At 38.6% G+C, this 16,318-nt stretch overlaps 1 protein-coding gene across 1 annotated transcript; it reads left to right on the forward strand.

The window, feature by feature from the left end:
* Window positions 1-4,425: 4,425 nt before the first annotated feature.
* On the forward strand, window positions 4,426-15,026 carry LOC128491395 (protein tyrosine phosphatase domain-containing protein 1-like). Its single transcript, XM_053463718.1, has 11 exons — window positions 4,426-4,604; window positions 6,599-6,679; window positions 7,191-7,309; window positions 7,751-7,888; window positions 8,513-9,066; window positions 10,989-11,105; window positions 12,079-12,198; window positions 12,658-12,756; window positions 13,388-13,465; window positions 13,700-13,810; window positions 14,892-15,026. The coding sequence occupies exons 1-11, from the start codon at window positions 4,426-4,428 to the stop codon at window positions 15,024-15,026; spliced, it is 1,731 nt and encodes a 576-aa protein (XP_053319693.1).
* Window positions 15,027-16,318: the final 1,292 nt, after the last annotated feature.

Below are 16,318 nucleotides of genomic sequence, written 5' to 3' on the forward strand. Positions count from 1 at the left end.
ATTTTTAATTCAGATATTAATTACTTCTCAACCTCACAGATGTAACAAAAAAACACAATAAGCAAATCAACAGCCCAACTAAATGTCATGGTGTGATTGTACTTTCTATGGTAAGAAAATGATACACTGAAGACCTAAAAAAAACCTTCCCTTAATATGATTTAATATTAATTAAATTTTAATATTATTTTAACACAGAAAATGGAAGTGTTTTTTCCGTTATATTGCGGACCATGAAATCCTTTCTTTAACCTCCAACTAAAGCAAATGTAGGCACCATACAAGAAAACATGAACCTTACCAAGGACATTTAACCCTTTCACTGTTGACACAGGCTGTATATCATACGTTTTTAACCACACGGCCCCAATCAATATTTTAGTCAATCTCTGCTAGTTGCCAATCACACTGATCAAATAAATGTTTAAAATATGTAAACGGGTAAACGAAGAACTTGATGTTTACATTTATGGATTCAGTGTGTGGGATATGTACAAAAGTGTATTATGTGTAACTTACTGTGCAACACTCTCCTCCTATAGCCACTGTAAACTATCTCAGGTGTTAACAGTCTTTGTGTATCTCTCCCTCGTTCTCTTTCTAAATCTCCTACGCTACGTGGCACTGTGTTGTAGCCCAACAAATGTCCATACTCAAGCAAGGTCTAATGGTTTTGCAGGAGTTTATATAGTCTATTTGGAATTTTCTTGGATCTAATTGGTGGTTATGTGGTTTGGCCATCTTTACGGCGCATGTTATGGTTTGATTAAGACTCGGTTTGGTCAGGTCATTGAACTGAGCCATTGTTAAGGGCAAAGCATGGGTAGCTTACGTGTAGCCAAAAATAGCAATGTGCTATTATTGATGTGAGCTGAAAAGACTTATTTTAAGTTAAATCACAAAATGCTGCTATATAGACCATAACAAAAATGAGCAAATGCAGAGAGGATTCTGATTCCATCTATGTATTTTGAAGAGAAAAATGGCAACACAGCCAGAGTGTACCTTTATTGTTGTCTTGCTCCTTGGCTATTGAAGTTAAATTTCTATATATTTTCTGATACGATAGTAATAGTTATGGCTGGTGTCGACACTTGCTCCTTGCAAAATCAACACGCTGTAACGCTTACTCATGGTTCTCGGAAACCATTGTGTTTCAGTTCTAGTTTTACAGATTGTGTGTTGTCTGCAGAGGAAGTTTATGAAGACAAAATAAAATAGAAAACACATTTTCTTCAATGCTAATCTAAATTATCATATACCGCTCAAGGAATTTTTTTTATAGCTTTGGATATACTCAGGTGTGCACTTCACATGTGAGAAAAAAATCTTAATTAATCTTAGAATTTTCTCATATAAAAAATGATGATTTGTGTACACACAAAAGTTATAGGCAAGTGTGAAAAAATGCTGTAAAGTAAGAATGCTTTCAAAACTAGACATGTTAAAGGTTTTATTTGTATAGCTGAACAAAATACAAAGTGAATGAACAGAATAAAAATCAAATCAATATTTGGTGTTTACCGCCCTTTGCCTTCAAAACAGCATCAATTCTTCTAGGTAATAGGAATTAATAAAAGGAATGGAGCACTATAGTTATGAAGAAAGGTTAACTAATTTCAATCTGTTTAGTTTAGAAAAACAGCGCCTCAAAGGGGATATGATAACGTTATATAAATATATTCGGGGCCAATACAAACCATTGTGTGGAAATCTGTTCATAAACAGGACTATGCATAGGACACGTGGTCATGCGTTCAGACTGGAAGAAAGGAGATTTAGACTAAAGCAGAGGAAAGGCTTTTTACAGTAAGGACAATAAGGATGTGGAATTCTCTGCCTGCAGAGGTAGTTTTATCAGAGTCTGTACAGACGTTTAAACTGCAACTGGATGGATACCTGGAAAAACATAATATTCAGGGATATAATCTTTAATTATGGGGAAACAGCTTATTGATCCAAGGAGAAATCTGACTGCCATTTTGAGGTCAAAAAGGAATTTTTTCCCTGGTTAGTGCAAAATAGGAAAGGCTGAACTTGATGGATGCATGTCTTTTTTCAGCCTATGTAACTATGTAACTATGTAGGTACAGTTGCACAAAGTCAGGGATTTTGTTGAAACACAATAAGTAACTGAAACAGGAACATCTGTGTCGGAGAACTGCCTAACTCACTAACAAGGTGAGGATGCTGAAGGCTATTTAATTTTAAAAGTCATACACCAAGGCAAGACTGAGCACAGTAACAAGACACAAGGTAGTTACACTGCATCAGCAAGGTCTCTCCCAGGGAGAATTATCACGAGGTTTCCAGATCTTTCCAAGCTCTTTTGAAGAAGCACAAAGATATGTTAAGGACCGTATGATGCAGTGGTTGGCCAAGGAAACTTGCAGCAGATGAAAGACACTTCATGCTTAGTTCCCTTCGCAATCAGAAGATATCCAGCAGTGCCATCAGTTTAACATTTGTAAAAAAAATGGGTACATCTATCTAATGTCTGTAAAAATCTGGTGAGAAGTGGTATTTAACAAGAGTTGCGAACAAAAAGCCTTGCCTTAGACATGGTAATAAGGCCAAGTGCTCAACTATTCATGAAAACACAGGAGCTGGGCTGCAGAAAAATGGCAGCAGAATTTTGACTGATGAGTCCAAAGTTGAAATGCTTGGCTGTAGCAGAAGAGCTGGAGAGCATTACAAGAATTTTTGTAAGCAACAATGAAGCATGCTGCAAATAAAACAAATAAACTATTAACATCATTATTTTTGAAAACATTCTTACGCAGACTTACAAATTAATTGTAACATTATTAAAACATTGTTGTTAGATTGGAAGTTCATGGACAGGTGCCCTGTTTTATATGTACTGGTATGTACTGGTATGTGTATGTTATGTATATATTAATGCCCCATTTATAAAACGTACAGAACACCTGCACTCCTGTGAATCCCCTTAGTGACCCAGAGCCCCAGGTGTTATAATGATAAATGAGCAAAGCTAGCAGGATCACCAATTTACTAAATGTCCAAGCCCACTCTTCTACAAATATATCATTAAAACCCTAGCACATTAAATAACCGCATGCTCAGCGTGAAAATTTATCAAAATGGTGTGCTGTATTACTGGGAGAAAATGGGCTTTCAGATTAATTCAGCACCCAAGGGATGTTTCAATAGTAATTTGCCTTCAAGAAGCTGTATTCGTTGTATTTCAGAAATATTGCCTTCTAAATATCCCTCATTTTGGATTACAAGGACTAGGAAGCATTGCGCCATGCATCATGCTACCAATCTGTGAAGTGAACTGAACAGCTCAAGTCCACAGCTAAAGCCTTATCCTAAGAAGATTAGCATAACTAGGTTGGAGGCGAGAGGCTGGGTTCAGACGAGCTAGGTGAGAAAGGACTTCACGGAATCTATGCCATGCATTACAAGACAAAGAAACATAAAGTAGAAATATTCCTGTCATAGGTAATTATATGCATTATGTTAGAATGAATATATATATATATTTAGTTTTATCAGCAGGACCAAACCCCAGATGTTGACACAGGTTTGAAACAGATATAATTTTAGAGTGCACAGATATTATTTCACCTGCTCCTTAATCTGCTGTACAAGCCGCATAATATTCCAGCATCTGCAGTAAATCCTAGACTGGGCAATGGAGCGTGCATAGACAGGACGGAGAAGGAGCCCTCTGCTGCTGAAGACACAGTTCTCCTTTTTCTCTGTCTGATTTGTTAAAAGTGGGCATGCAGGGCTCCATGTTTTAGAACATGGGATCTGCTGTCACGTAGAAAAATGACACATTAACTAGACTGTAACAGGTGGCCCAGGACAAGATCCTGATTGAATTATAGGAAAAGCAGACAGCTGAGTTTGAGCTGTAAGAGAACAAAATTGTAGATTCCTACAAAGGTCAAGGTAACGAACAGTGATAACTATAACTGGATGAATGCAAAAAAAAAAAAAGTGAGTATATTTTTCACAACATCCTATAATTAATATAACAATAAAATAACATATTTTCATGCATTATCTGTGAAAGGATAAAAAAAGAATGCATTGCCCTGTGCCAATTCTATCATGGGGATGCATGTGCTTTATGCAGACAATACAAGATAAGAGGCAATTCAGCACTTGCACTATAGCAATATGGAAAATCCCTAATTACGGTGCCAACGGTTTCATTCACAGTTTTTTTTCTGTGAAATCCATTACAGAAAATATTGTCACATACAACTTACGGTATATAGTAGTTCAGTGGCAACATTTGTCCTACAAGACATGTTCTTTGCAATGCATGTGTGATAACTAGGAACCACTCATCTTTCCAAGGTTGTGCACTGTACCTCAAAATCAATGTATTTGCCTAATGGTAAATAAAGTCTTCTTTATTAACTTCCACCTGCATCTACCCAGATGATGGGTTCTCCTGGGGCAGAACCACGTCCCTCATACTCACACACCCGGGAGCGGCTGGTCCGGGCAGTGCATCCTCATCTCATCTGCTCATTGACCTGTGGTGGACGGGATTGCCGTTATGAGGGTCCTGAAGGCTGGAGTCTGGAACAACAAGCTATTAGAGGACTGTATTCATCCTGGTAAGACTGCTATGAACACTTTGTTCTGTTCTTTTGTAAATTTGTCAGCACGAGGGCAAAGACCAGATGAAGACATTTACAGTAGAAACTAACAAGACTGCAAATTGTAAATGTCTGTATCCCTGTGTAATGCAAAATAAATTCCATGCTATTATTCAGAACAACTGAGGCTTTTAAATACAAATTCTGGTGTATTATATTTACACATATATAACGTTATATTGTAATGTAATATTATATTACATTACATACTGTATTTGCTCGATTATAAGATGACTCGGATTATACGACAACCCCTCAAACTTTGCATCTTAATGAAAGAAAAAAGAAAAGGCCTGAATATAAGATGACCCTATTGGAAAAAAAAATATAACTACTGTATTGCTTTTGTTGCTCTCTAACAGTCTCACACTCTCTCACCGTCTCTGTCAATGTCTCACTACAGTCTTTGCCAACTGCTTCTGTGTCCCTGCCTCCTTTTCTGCGCCGCTTCTTCTCTTGCCTCTTCTTGTTCTTCTGTCTTCTTTCTTTGCTTCCCCTGGTATCAGCTCTGTTGTCCAGGTTCCTCTGTAAAAGGGTGGAGCCTCTGCACATACCCTCTCCCTGATTGGAAAAACAAGGGAGAGGCTGTCCCCATGGTGCGTACTGTGGCTCTGCCCTCTTGCGGAAGTACTCCAAAAGGACAGAATATTGCAAACAGAAAAATAATTGTTTCTGCACCTCTCTTTCATGGAAATCTGTTTGCATTATTGTGGCCTCTGGGAGCACTTCAAAGGGGCGGGAAGAAGCAGACAAAGAAAGAAGACAGAACAAGAAGGAGCAAAAGGAGACCGGGACACGGAAATGGTTAGCAGAGAAAGTAGGAAGAGTGTGAGACAGTGTGAATAAGAGTGTGAGAGAGCGTGAGTGAGAAGCCCCTAGGTTTAGTCAGCTGTGCGGTGGTGCTGCAGGTCCGAGGTCTGAATAAAAGACAACCTCAATTACAAGACAAGGTTTTTTTCCAGATGATTTTTTGCAGAAAAAATAAATTATAGTCTTATAATAAAACAAATACAGTAAAGCCAATTTTGGCGTATTAAGGTAAAGTAGAACAATTATTATTATTATTAATTTATTAAGCACTGGCAAATGACGCAGAACTGTACAATTTAAAGATACAATGGTTAACAAATACATAACAACTATACATGTACACATACATAACAACTATACATGTACACATACATAACAACTATACATGTACACATACAGGACCATGCCCATGTGCTTTCCATCTAGCCTTGTAGTACTTTCTTACAAAGCTTCTGGCAAGAATTGTGGTTTTATGAGGGTCCCGCTCGTGAGCTTACCATAACAACCAATACAAAGCAAGAATTCAGAGCATACTCAGCAAGTACATTCAAAGAACATCTATCTAAGGCATAGATATCGGGTATTCCATCACAGAATGTGACCATATATTGCTTATGCCGCCACTACATCAAAGTCCTTTTTAATGACTTACTAAGGGGCTGAATCAGTGGGACTGCACTGCATTTTAACCCAATGAGACTCTTATGCAATTTAACGCCTTCTCTGGACAGCATTGATGAGGCAACTGTTTGGCAGGTGGGGTGCTCAACCCTTAGGTTTGGTCCGAACCTGCAAGTATGCAGTTTGCAGAAAGTGGAGAGCAAAACCTAAAATGCACATTCACATTCAGATTCCAGGGTTACTGCTAGATGGTAATGACCAATGAGTACTTAATTTTAACCCAATGAGACTCTCATGCAATTTAATGTCTTCTCTGGAGACCATAACAATCAATAGTATAATTATTCTCACATTCATGCTTATATACTAAGAGGCATGAATCCAGATGCTTAGACACCTATGGCAGCTGGCGAGTGTACCTTGTGGCAAACTGTAGCCAAATGTTGATTTAATGGGGAATAGACATAATGTAGAATGATTTTAAGATAATGCAATTAAAAACTTTATGCTTGTGTTTTCAGGATTACTAATGACATTCTTGCAATGAGCCGCCCATCCACACGTTTAATACAAGAATACAAAATCACAGAACAATTCCACAGGTAGGATGGTTCCAATAAGGATTATAACATGGGAACATGTCATAGTTTCATAGTGCTGATTTCTGTAATATTTCCCAGAATCCAAACCTCTTCCAATAACCTTAATCAGTTACTAAGTACTATTTAATTTGGGGACACATTGTCAAAAACTGCCAACACTGGAGCTGCAACTTCAGAAAGGCCATTCCTCATCCTCACGCTGATGACTGCCAGGTCTCCCACCACTACCATGCTAATCACAGTCCTTTGTGGAAACCACATATGGAAAATAGATAGTAGATAACTCTAATTATTATGTGGTCAGTGCAAGCTAGCAGTGAAAAAAAAAACAAAGGATATATATATATATTCTGCTACTTTGATTTTATTGCATAACATTATTTATTTTTTTTATCACAAGGAATTTCAATCGTATGAATAATCCTGTTGTAGTAGACATCAATAATGATGGCCTCGGGTAAACAGCTTATCCTCGCAACATGTACTCATTTTAAATACTGTGTTTGTACAGGTGCGGAATTCGCTCTTTGGTCAGTGCCCAACTTCCCTGGGAACACCCCTACTGTGGGGACCCACTTGATCCTCAAAGTGGTTTCTCATACAGACCCCAGGAATTAATGGATTCTGGCAGTGAGTGTGACTCTGGCTTTGTGAAGTCAGTGTGTGTCTGTGTGACGTATAAGCAAATCTGTGACTGTCAATCACTATGGGATGCTGATAACAATAGCCAATGATTTAGAAGTGTGCTACAACCACAAAGAAACCCAGAAAAAAACTTGTGTAACATTTTCCAGAATACCACAATCACAGCAAAAAAATGGCAAATCCAATTTGTAAAATTGGGAATTACATTGACTAATTTATAACCACACCACATTCCTACTCAATTAGGGTTTTATTCTTATCCAATCATATATTTTCTATATGGATGCTGGCGTATTAATACATTAAGAAACAAATACAAATACAAATACGACATGTTCCCATAAGTGTAACAGCAATCATGTTTATTTGAGAGTAAATAGTGCTGTGCTGTACTCCTTTGTGCTTGTATCTGTTTGTCTTTTTCAGTCTCTTACTACAACTTCAGTCTCCCTGATTTTGGGGTTGTCCCTGTCCCCCGGATTCTGGATGCAGTGAAGGTTATTGCGTTTGCTCTGCAGGAAGGCAAGGTTGCCGTGCATTGCCACGCAGGACTAGGTCGCACGGGTAAGAATGGTATCACCTGTTACAGAAAGGGAATTATCTTTCATTTAGAGCGGTGCTCTCCAAATTGCTGGATAATGGCAACTGCAGAAATTTGGGGGACTTAGAGGAATAAGCAGAAGGGCGGACAGAAACCCTGCAGCAGCAATTGTGCCGGTCAGAAATGGGCAAGCACCAAAGGTTGCATTATGCCCATATATTTTCCTACTAAGCCTGTGAGTTTACTTTAAGGATAACTTTTTTTATGATTCATGCTACAAGGACGAAATGAGTGTGCATTTTTACCTGTTAAATTAAACAGGCTTAATAAAGCAAAAAGCTATTCAAGCAATTATCCTGCAAGAAGTGCTGAGGTGTGTATAATGCATAGACAAGACTTAAAATACATCTTCCCACATTACCTATGCACTTAATGCAACATTTTATATGGCATTAGACTATTAACGGTCACTAGTTAGCAAGTTGAAGCCAGTGAGAGTTTGGGTCAGACTAGAATCAAGATAATACATTTTTCTCCATGCCTCTTTTTTTAGTGACAGGGTTTCCCCACTCTCTCTCTCAGGGGTCCATGACACCCGGTGATCCTGTGTCTCTCCTAGTGATGGGATCTCCTCCTCTTTCTCTCAGGGGTCCTCATTGCATGTTATTTGATCTACGCATGTCGTGTATCTGCTGCGGATGTTATACGCTATGTACGTCTCCGTCGTCCTGGCTCTATCCAGACAAGGGTCCAAGTGTCCCTGGTGTGTGACTTTGCTCTGTTCCTGAGCACTCAGTGGCCTGTCTTCCCATGTAACCCTCCCTGTTCTCCATGCTTCACATTATCTGAGTATCTGACACATCAGCGGAATCTCCTCCATGGTCAAGAGGCTCGTAACTTGCGGTATCTTCCTAAGCCAGTGGCTGTATTATGCCGGAGGCTCTCTCAGTTGGCGAGGGGTAGTAGGGCACGAGGGGGACCTTGGGTAGAACTGGAAAAGGAGAGGGCACACAGACAACTGCACCAAGCCATTGTCAGAGCAGCGAATGAACGCCACCATAAGAGTAAACCCACACCAACCAGCGAGGCTGAAGACGATGAGCAACAATGCAGTAAAGTCACGAGGAAAAGGGGCTTTTTGCAGAACCAGATGAGCTGTGAGGCTGGAATCATGCAATTGCTGCTTACCTCAGATACACAGGTGAGAGGCCAAGGTAAATGAGCTGTATTAGGGCAGGGGTGATTCTATCTGCCCTCATATGGAGGGCCGAGCTTCAGTGCATTCTACACTAATGATTAGAAATGTAGCAGTTGTGTAGATAACGCTTGTTGTGAATTTGATAATTGATCATTGAGCCATTAAAAACTCAAATGTAATTTACAAGATACAGTCTTAATTTCGTATATATATTTCTTAGGTCATATTACTGTCACTTTTTTAGGGGTAAGTAGGCACTCCACTCTTTCACTCTTAGGTCTGGGTGCAGGAGGACTTGATTCATTATACAGTGGGGCAAAAAAGTATTTAGTCAGCCACCAATTGCGCAAGTTCTCCCACTTTAAAAGATGAGAGAGGCCTGTAATTCTCACCATAGGTACACTTCAACTATGAGAGACAGAATGGGGGGAAAGAATACAGGAAATCACATTGTAGGATTTCTAATGAATTCATTGGTAAATTCCTCTGTAAAATAAGTATTTGGTCACCTACAAACAAGCAAGATATCTGGCTCTCACAGACCTCCTCTGTCCTCCACTCGTTACCTGTATTAATGGCACCTGTTTGAACTTGTTATCAGTATAAAAGACACCTGTCCACAACCTCAAAACAGTCACACTCCAAACCCCACTATGGCCAAGACCATAGAGCTGTCGAAGGACACCAGAAACAAAATTGTAGACCTGCACCAGGCTGGGAAGACTGAATCTGCAATAGGCAAGCAGCTTGGTGTGAAATTAACTGTGGGAGCAATTATTCGAAAATGGAAGACATACAGGACCACTGATAATTTCCCTCGATCTGAGGCTCCACACAAGATCTCACCCCGTGGTGTCAAAATGATCACAAAAACGGTGAGCAAAAATCCCAGAACCACACGGGGCGACCTAGTGAATGACCTGCAGAGAGCTGGGACCAAAGTGACAAAGGCTACCATCAGTAACACACTACGCCAGAGACTCAAATCATGCAGTGCCAGGCGTGTCCCCCTGCTTAAGCCAGTACATGTCCGGGCCCGTCTGAAGTTTGCTAGAGAGCATTTGGATGATCCAGAAGAGGATTGGGCGAATGTCATATGGTCAGATGAAACCAAGGTAGAACTTTTTGGTAGAAACTCAACTCGTCGTGTTTGGAGGAGAAAGAATGCTGAGTTGCATCCAAAGAACACCATACCTACGGTGAAGCATGGGGTGGAAACATCATGCTTTGGGGCTGTTTGTCTGCAAAGGGACCAGGACGACTGATCCATGTAAAGGAAAGAATGAATGGGGCCATGTATCATGAGATTTTGAGTGAAAACCTCCTTCAATCAGCAAGGGCATTGAAGATGAAACGTGGCTGGGTCTTTCAGCATGACAATGATCCCAAACACACCGCCCGGGCAATGAAGGAGTGGCTTCGTAAGAAGCATTTCAAGGTCCTGGAGTGGCCTAGCCAGTCTCCAGATCTCAACCCCATAGAAAACCTTTGGAGGAAGTTGAAAGTCCGTGTTGCCCAGCGACAGCCCCAAAACATCACTGCTCTAGAGGAGATCTGCATGGAGGAATGGTCCAAAACACCAGCAGCAGTGTGTGAAAACCTTGTGAAGACTTACAGAAAACATTTGACCTCTGTCATTGCCAACAAAGGGTATATAACAAAGTACTGATAGGAACTTTTGTTATTGACCAAATACTTATTTTCCACCATAATTTGCAAATAAATTCTTTAAAAATCAGACAATGTGATTTATGGTAATTAGAGGGTTTTTTCCCCCCAGTAATCGTGTTATTTAGGATCACCTTGATGTATGATTGATTAATCTTTGTGAGGAAATGTACATGTTTTTTTCCAGTGATATTATTTCATAATATATACATCCTGTTTGTGAATGTGCTATTTTGTATCACTATATAATATTTTAGGTAGATGCTGTGAGTAATGGGATTTGTCAGCTTGGACTTGTTCAAACAACCTCATTGAGAGCAGAGGATAGACCTTCAGATGCCACAAAAAAAACAGAAGACAGCAGTGTCCAAAACGTGAGTATTTATATATATATTGCTGGTCAAGTAAATACATGATTTAACACATTTCAGGAACACTCCCCACCATGACATTACTTGTCACGAGGGGGAACTTGCTCTCCCACATGGAAATTCCCTGACAGGGCTACCCTTAGCCAGGGGCCCTGTAGTGTTTGCCTTTGATCAGTGATGCTGCATTCCTCTAAACCATATGCAAATGTTAAAGGCCTAAGTTACCTCATTTTGAAGTTTAGCTGCCTTTTAATTGACTGACACAGTAAGAAACACACTGGATTTTAAACCACACTATGCAGCTACTTAGCGAGACAGTTTTTAGAAATGTTCCCTCAATCGTCCACTTAATTTTGCTGATGTGCAATCATTATTATTAGTAGGGCATGTCAAACCCTATATAACTGTTACCCCCTCCTCATTTACCTGTGCCCTGCCCCAGGGCTAATTTTGTGCCCCCCTTCCCCTTGAAATCTTTCTGTGGATGTCCACAGTACAGTATTTTAATGGATGGGCCGAAATACTTCTATAGCTGGCTCACCAGGTGATGGGCGCATTCTAATGGAGACTAGAAGGTTGGATGGCTCCTGATTACATGCCTAGTTTTTTTTTTTACAATTTAACATTCATCTCCTTTTATATTTCTATTTCACAATGCACATTTTTATTAGCAAGTTAATGCCAGTGACAAGGATACAAGGAAAGCGCACAGCTATATGTGTGTGTAGAGGTTTACCCTTCCATGTTATAGTTCCAGCAGAATAGAATGCAGAATGACAGAAGCCATTTCTTCCATCAATACATATCTGTATACTACTATTCATTTTAATGGCACCCCCTGCTGCGAACATTAGTTAGTAAATGGTTCACAGAGTGTATTGTCTTGATATATGCTTAAGAATGACATCAGTGTTGATTGTCGTAAAGATTTTCTGGTGGTTCATGCAGGCTGATGCTGACAATCTCTCACTTTCAGCAGGGGAGCAAGGAGACAACACAGCACCTGCCCCCTCAACATGTTTTGTGCATTGCCGAAGCACTGGCTGATTTGGAGGATCCAGACCCTGAGACACAACAGGGAGTCCTCAATCTGCAGGTCAGACTCGTCATAGAAGAAGTCAAAGCAGTAACATCTATTAGGCTTTAGCTGTGTAAGATTGCGACCATTTTTGTTAAAGTTATATATATATATATATATATATATATATATAAATTATATTTTTCATATAATATTTTCTTCATAGTAAAGTTAGCCAGAAGTATTTTAGAAACAGCAATAGATAACAACGAAGTCTAAAAGTCTCAATGATGTATATAATTACAGTACAAAATGGGGTTCTAAATAAAATTATTCTCCTAAGTACCTTAGTTACATCAAAAATCACAGTAAAAGTCTTACCGAAGCCACAACTTTGTCACAACTCCTAAGACAAAAGTGTTGCTCTTTGGCGATTTGAAATGTTTCAGATATATGCTAAGGAGGTTAGGAGATTTGTTTTAATGGGTGTAGAAATAAATGTCGCTATATGTAAATTTCATTACCACTCTATTGTAGAAACTGTTGAATGAGGAAGGCACATGGTCGGCAATATTCACAGAGACCAGCCCAAAAGTTCTCTGCAATCTTCTTTGGGACTGGCTTCAACAACTAAAGGTTGGACTGGTCTTTTACATAAAACTCAAGCCATTAAACCCTAAAAAATAAACCTAGTACACCTAGTGTATGAAGGTACAATAAATGTATTAGATATTAGATATTAGATATGAGATATGTAATAAAGCTTTAATGTGAAAGTAAAATAAATTACATTTACAATATGTTCACGCTCAGCTCCAACTGGACACCACCCAAATCTCTAGTGGTTATCCAAATGTTGGATATGTCTCATAAGTCCCAAGTCCAAATTTCTCACAAACTCATGGGAATTTGTGATTGAAACACAAAAAAATCAGATCTAACAAAATTACCAGGTCAAGCTGCTATACCTGTCTTGTATCTGTGTTGTAACTGCAGTGCAGCCTATTAAAAAAAGGTGAAAACACTTTATTTATGTGTAAAAACTACTGCCAATTGCCATCGGCAGTATCACAACTCAATCCAAAATATATAAAGACGGGACAGCTCCCCAAATACATTTCAATCTCGCTGTTGTGCTCATGTGCAGAATCACTTGCTGTGAATTTGACAGCATTTTATGCCATCTCCATTATCTATATATCTATATCTATATAACTTCCTTTGTGACTATCCCACTCTACACAATTCTCGTGTCTTCTCTTGTCAGAAACCTGTGCTGAGTCAGGAAGATATTAATCAATTTTGTGATGGAGAATGGAGAGAAAATCTAGCCAAGCTCAGCCGGGTGAGACCCTGACTTTGTTTAATGTGTCTCTGCTTTTTTGCTTTGTGTCTGTTTTCTCTGAAATAGTACTATCGGTGCAGTTATATTTTTGCGACAAGGTCAAGCTTCCACATGCTTAATGGGAATACAGAATTCTTGAAGTTATACTGTAGTCACATTGGGTATGGTGTTACATTAACAGGGTAATACTTGCTATGTGTTGTGTTATAAAGTCACAATGTTTGTGTGTTGCAGGCTCAAGGAGAGACCCTGTGCTGCCTACTGCAGTGTGTCAGTAAACTACCATCTTTACCTCCGCCACTTGATGAGTTGGTTTTATCGAGACTGATCAAAGCTCTGACACAGGTGGGTCAAACCTTCTCTCTTCATGTAGATGTGTTACCCCTGATTGGGAAAGCATGGTCCCCCGGTTCATATATGTTTAAAAATAAGCATGCCCATCAGGGTAACTTGTTCTTGTGTGTATATTATTTGTTATGATTGTAAGCTCAGGAGCAGGGCCCTCTTCTCCTTCTGTACCAGTATATTTTAATGTGTGCTAAAGCTATTGTCAATTTTATATACTGTTGATTTTAATATTTTTATTAATTTTCACTATCCTTATTGTAATTATTCACCACTATCAAAGTCTCTTTTTCAAACATTATTCTACATTGTAAAAGAGGCCTAGATAGTCTTGAAAGCTTGCAATCCATTATACTTCAGTTAGTCGAAAAAGATATCAGCTTTAAGAAATTTGCTCTTCCTTCTATGGATCTACGGAACAACTCTATATTGTAGTAGCGCAACATTATCTGCTGGCCCTCTATAAATAAAATAGAATGTAATGTTGTGTGTTTAGCTATTTATTTAGAATGTGTCACAATAGTTTGTGTTATAAAGAAAGTAAATTTTGGGCATGTTATGTTATTTGATATGTGAGTGTTACTATGTAATGTTTGTGTAGGTATGGTTTCCTCAGTGAGGAACAGAAAATCTCTCTACCACATGAGGCCCACTAAACTCATATGTGAAACAAGCCTTCTGCTCATGGTAATGATTGAGAGATGTTCACAAGAGAAGAGTAGCTCATATTGCTGTCTCTCCCTGGCATTAAAAGTAAAATAAATGTGACAACCAGTGTAAGTAGGATAGATAATAAAAATAACTCCATGCTCCATTTTTGGAAAGGAATGAACTCAATCTTTGGAAATAAACTCTCTTTCTGCTGAGTATGGGAAAATAATTTTTATGACTGTTTGTTGTTTGTGTTAGGACAGAGGTGGCAGAAGAAAAAACTTTTTTTATGTAAATTATTTTAATAAATATCCAGTTTCTTAGGTTTTTGTTTCACCAGTCAACATTCCACCTCTTACTGCTTTTCACCTCCTACAAGTTTTGTCCCAAATATGGTTAATAATTTGTGTTATATGTTTTTTCCTTACAGCAAACTCAAAGCTATCCCAGTCTGCCACATAATGTTATCTCACAACTGCGCTGTATTGTACTTGAAATAAGAATTAAAGGTGTATCTTCTTGGGCACAACGCAAACAACAGATGTTACAGAGTGGGGAACAATAATGAACAATAGGTGGAGAGTAAATAGGTAACTTCTCAGTGGACTAAGATGTCATCAAATGGACCAATCAGTGAAAACGGCAGACGAAAAGAGATCAAGAGACATAAACGCATTGTACGGTCTCACCGAAAATACATTCGACTTGGCTAAAATAAGATACTAAAGTAACATCTTTTTTGTCCACACTGCAAATGTATCCAACTGCAAATATTCAGGGAGATACACCTAAAAGAACACAAAAGCATGTATGTTCATCTAAAATGCAATATAAACCCCTCAAAGGACAGTATTTAAGCAGTAAGTGTAGGTTATTAACTTATTGCTGCACAAGTTGAGAAAGGGTTCTACATACCAGGGTTGAGATACTAAACATAAATCCATAAATGATGGACACTGTGAGCAATACACTATGGACTGTGCTTGGAAATACAAGCTAGTCTGGAGGTATACACTGAGAGCACCAGATGCACAGTAATCACCCACACAGCATAATATGGGGAAGGTTTATTTGCACCTGTAGCTGCATCTGAATCCGGCACAAAATTTAAAAATCTTGACATGGGCTTCAAGTCAGTGTTCTAAACTGGAATGGGTTGGTGCCTTGACCGTCCCTGTTCCCTATACATGGCATCCTTATACATGGTTTGAGTGGTACGTAAAATCCAAACAAAAGAAACCTCATCTGCGGGGAAAATACATTCACAACTGTATTCTGTATTTAAAGTGACATTAAATTTTATTTTAACACTTAAGAAAACAATTAAGCAAACCTTATGTCTATGAAAAGTATATATTGTTTGTTTATATATTGTTTTTTTTCAGGACAAGAAGAGCTTTCTTTAGATTAGAATAGTTAGAATAGATTAGACTAATTTACTATAAAAATAAATAATAAAAATATATTGGAAGAAAAATGACCAACTTTTTTATTTGAAAAATCTTTTATTCATCTACAAAAGCTAATGAAAAAAACCTCTGCTAAATAGATTCTAATATTTGTCCTGAGTTTAGAAATATCCAATGTTTGATGTTGTTGTTTTCTTTGCAACTTATAGGGAAATAGGTACAAGCAGCGTTTTGCTATTTCAAAACCATTTTTTCTAACCTGGTCATCATACCCCTATGTCCTATTTGGGACATTTTTGAAGGTGATCAATATTTGAAAATATATTTTTATTACACATTGTATTTCAGATGTGAATTTATACGTTCTGGTGTGTGTCACTGCCAAACAGATCCCCTGTATGTGTTTAGCAACATCTCCTGAGTACAGAGGTAACACCCATGCATAGGT

This window comes from Spea bombifrons, chromosome 4 (genome assembly GCF_027358695.1).
Source record: "Spea bombifrons isolate aSpeBom1 chromosome 4, aSpeBom1.2.pri, whole genome shotgun sequence".
Lineage (NCBI taxonomy): Eukaryota > Metazoa > Chordata > Amphibia > Anura > Pelobatidae > Spea > Spea bombifrons.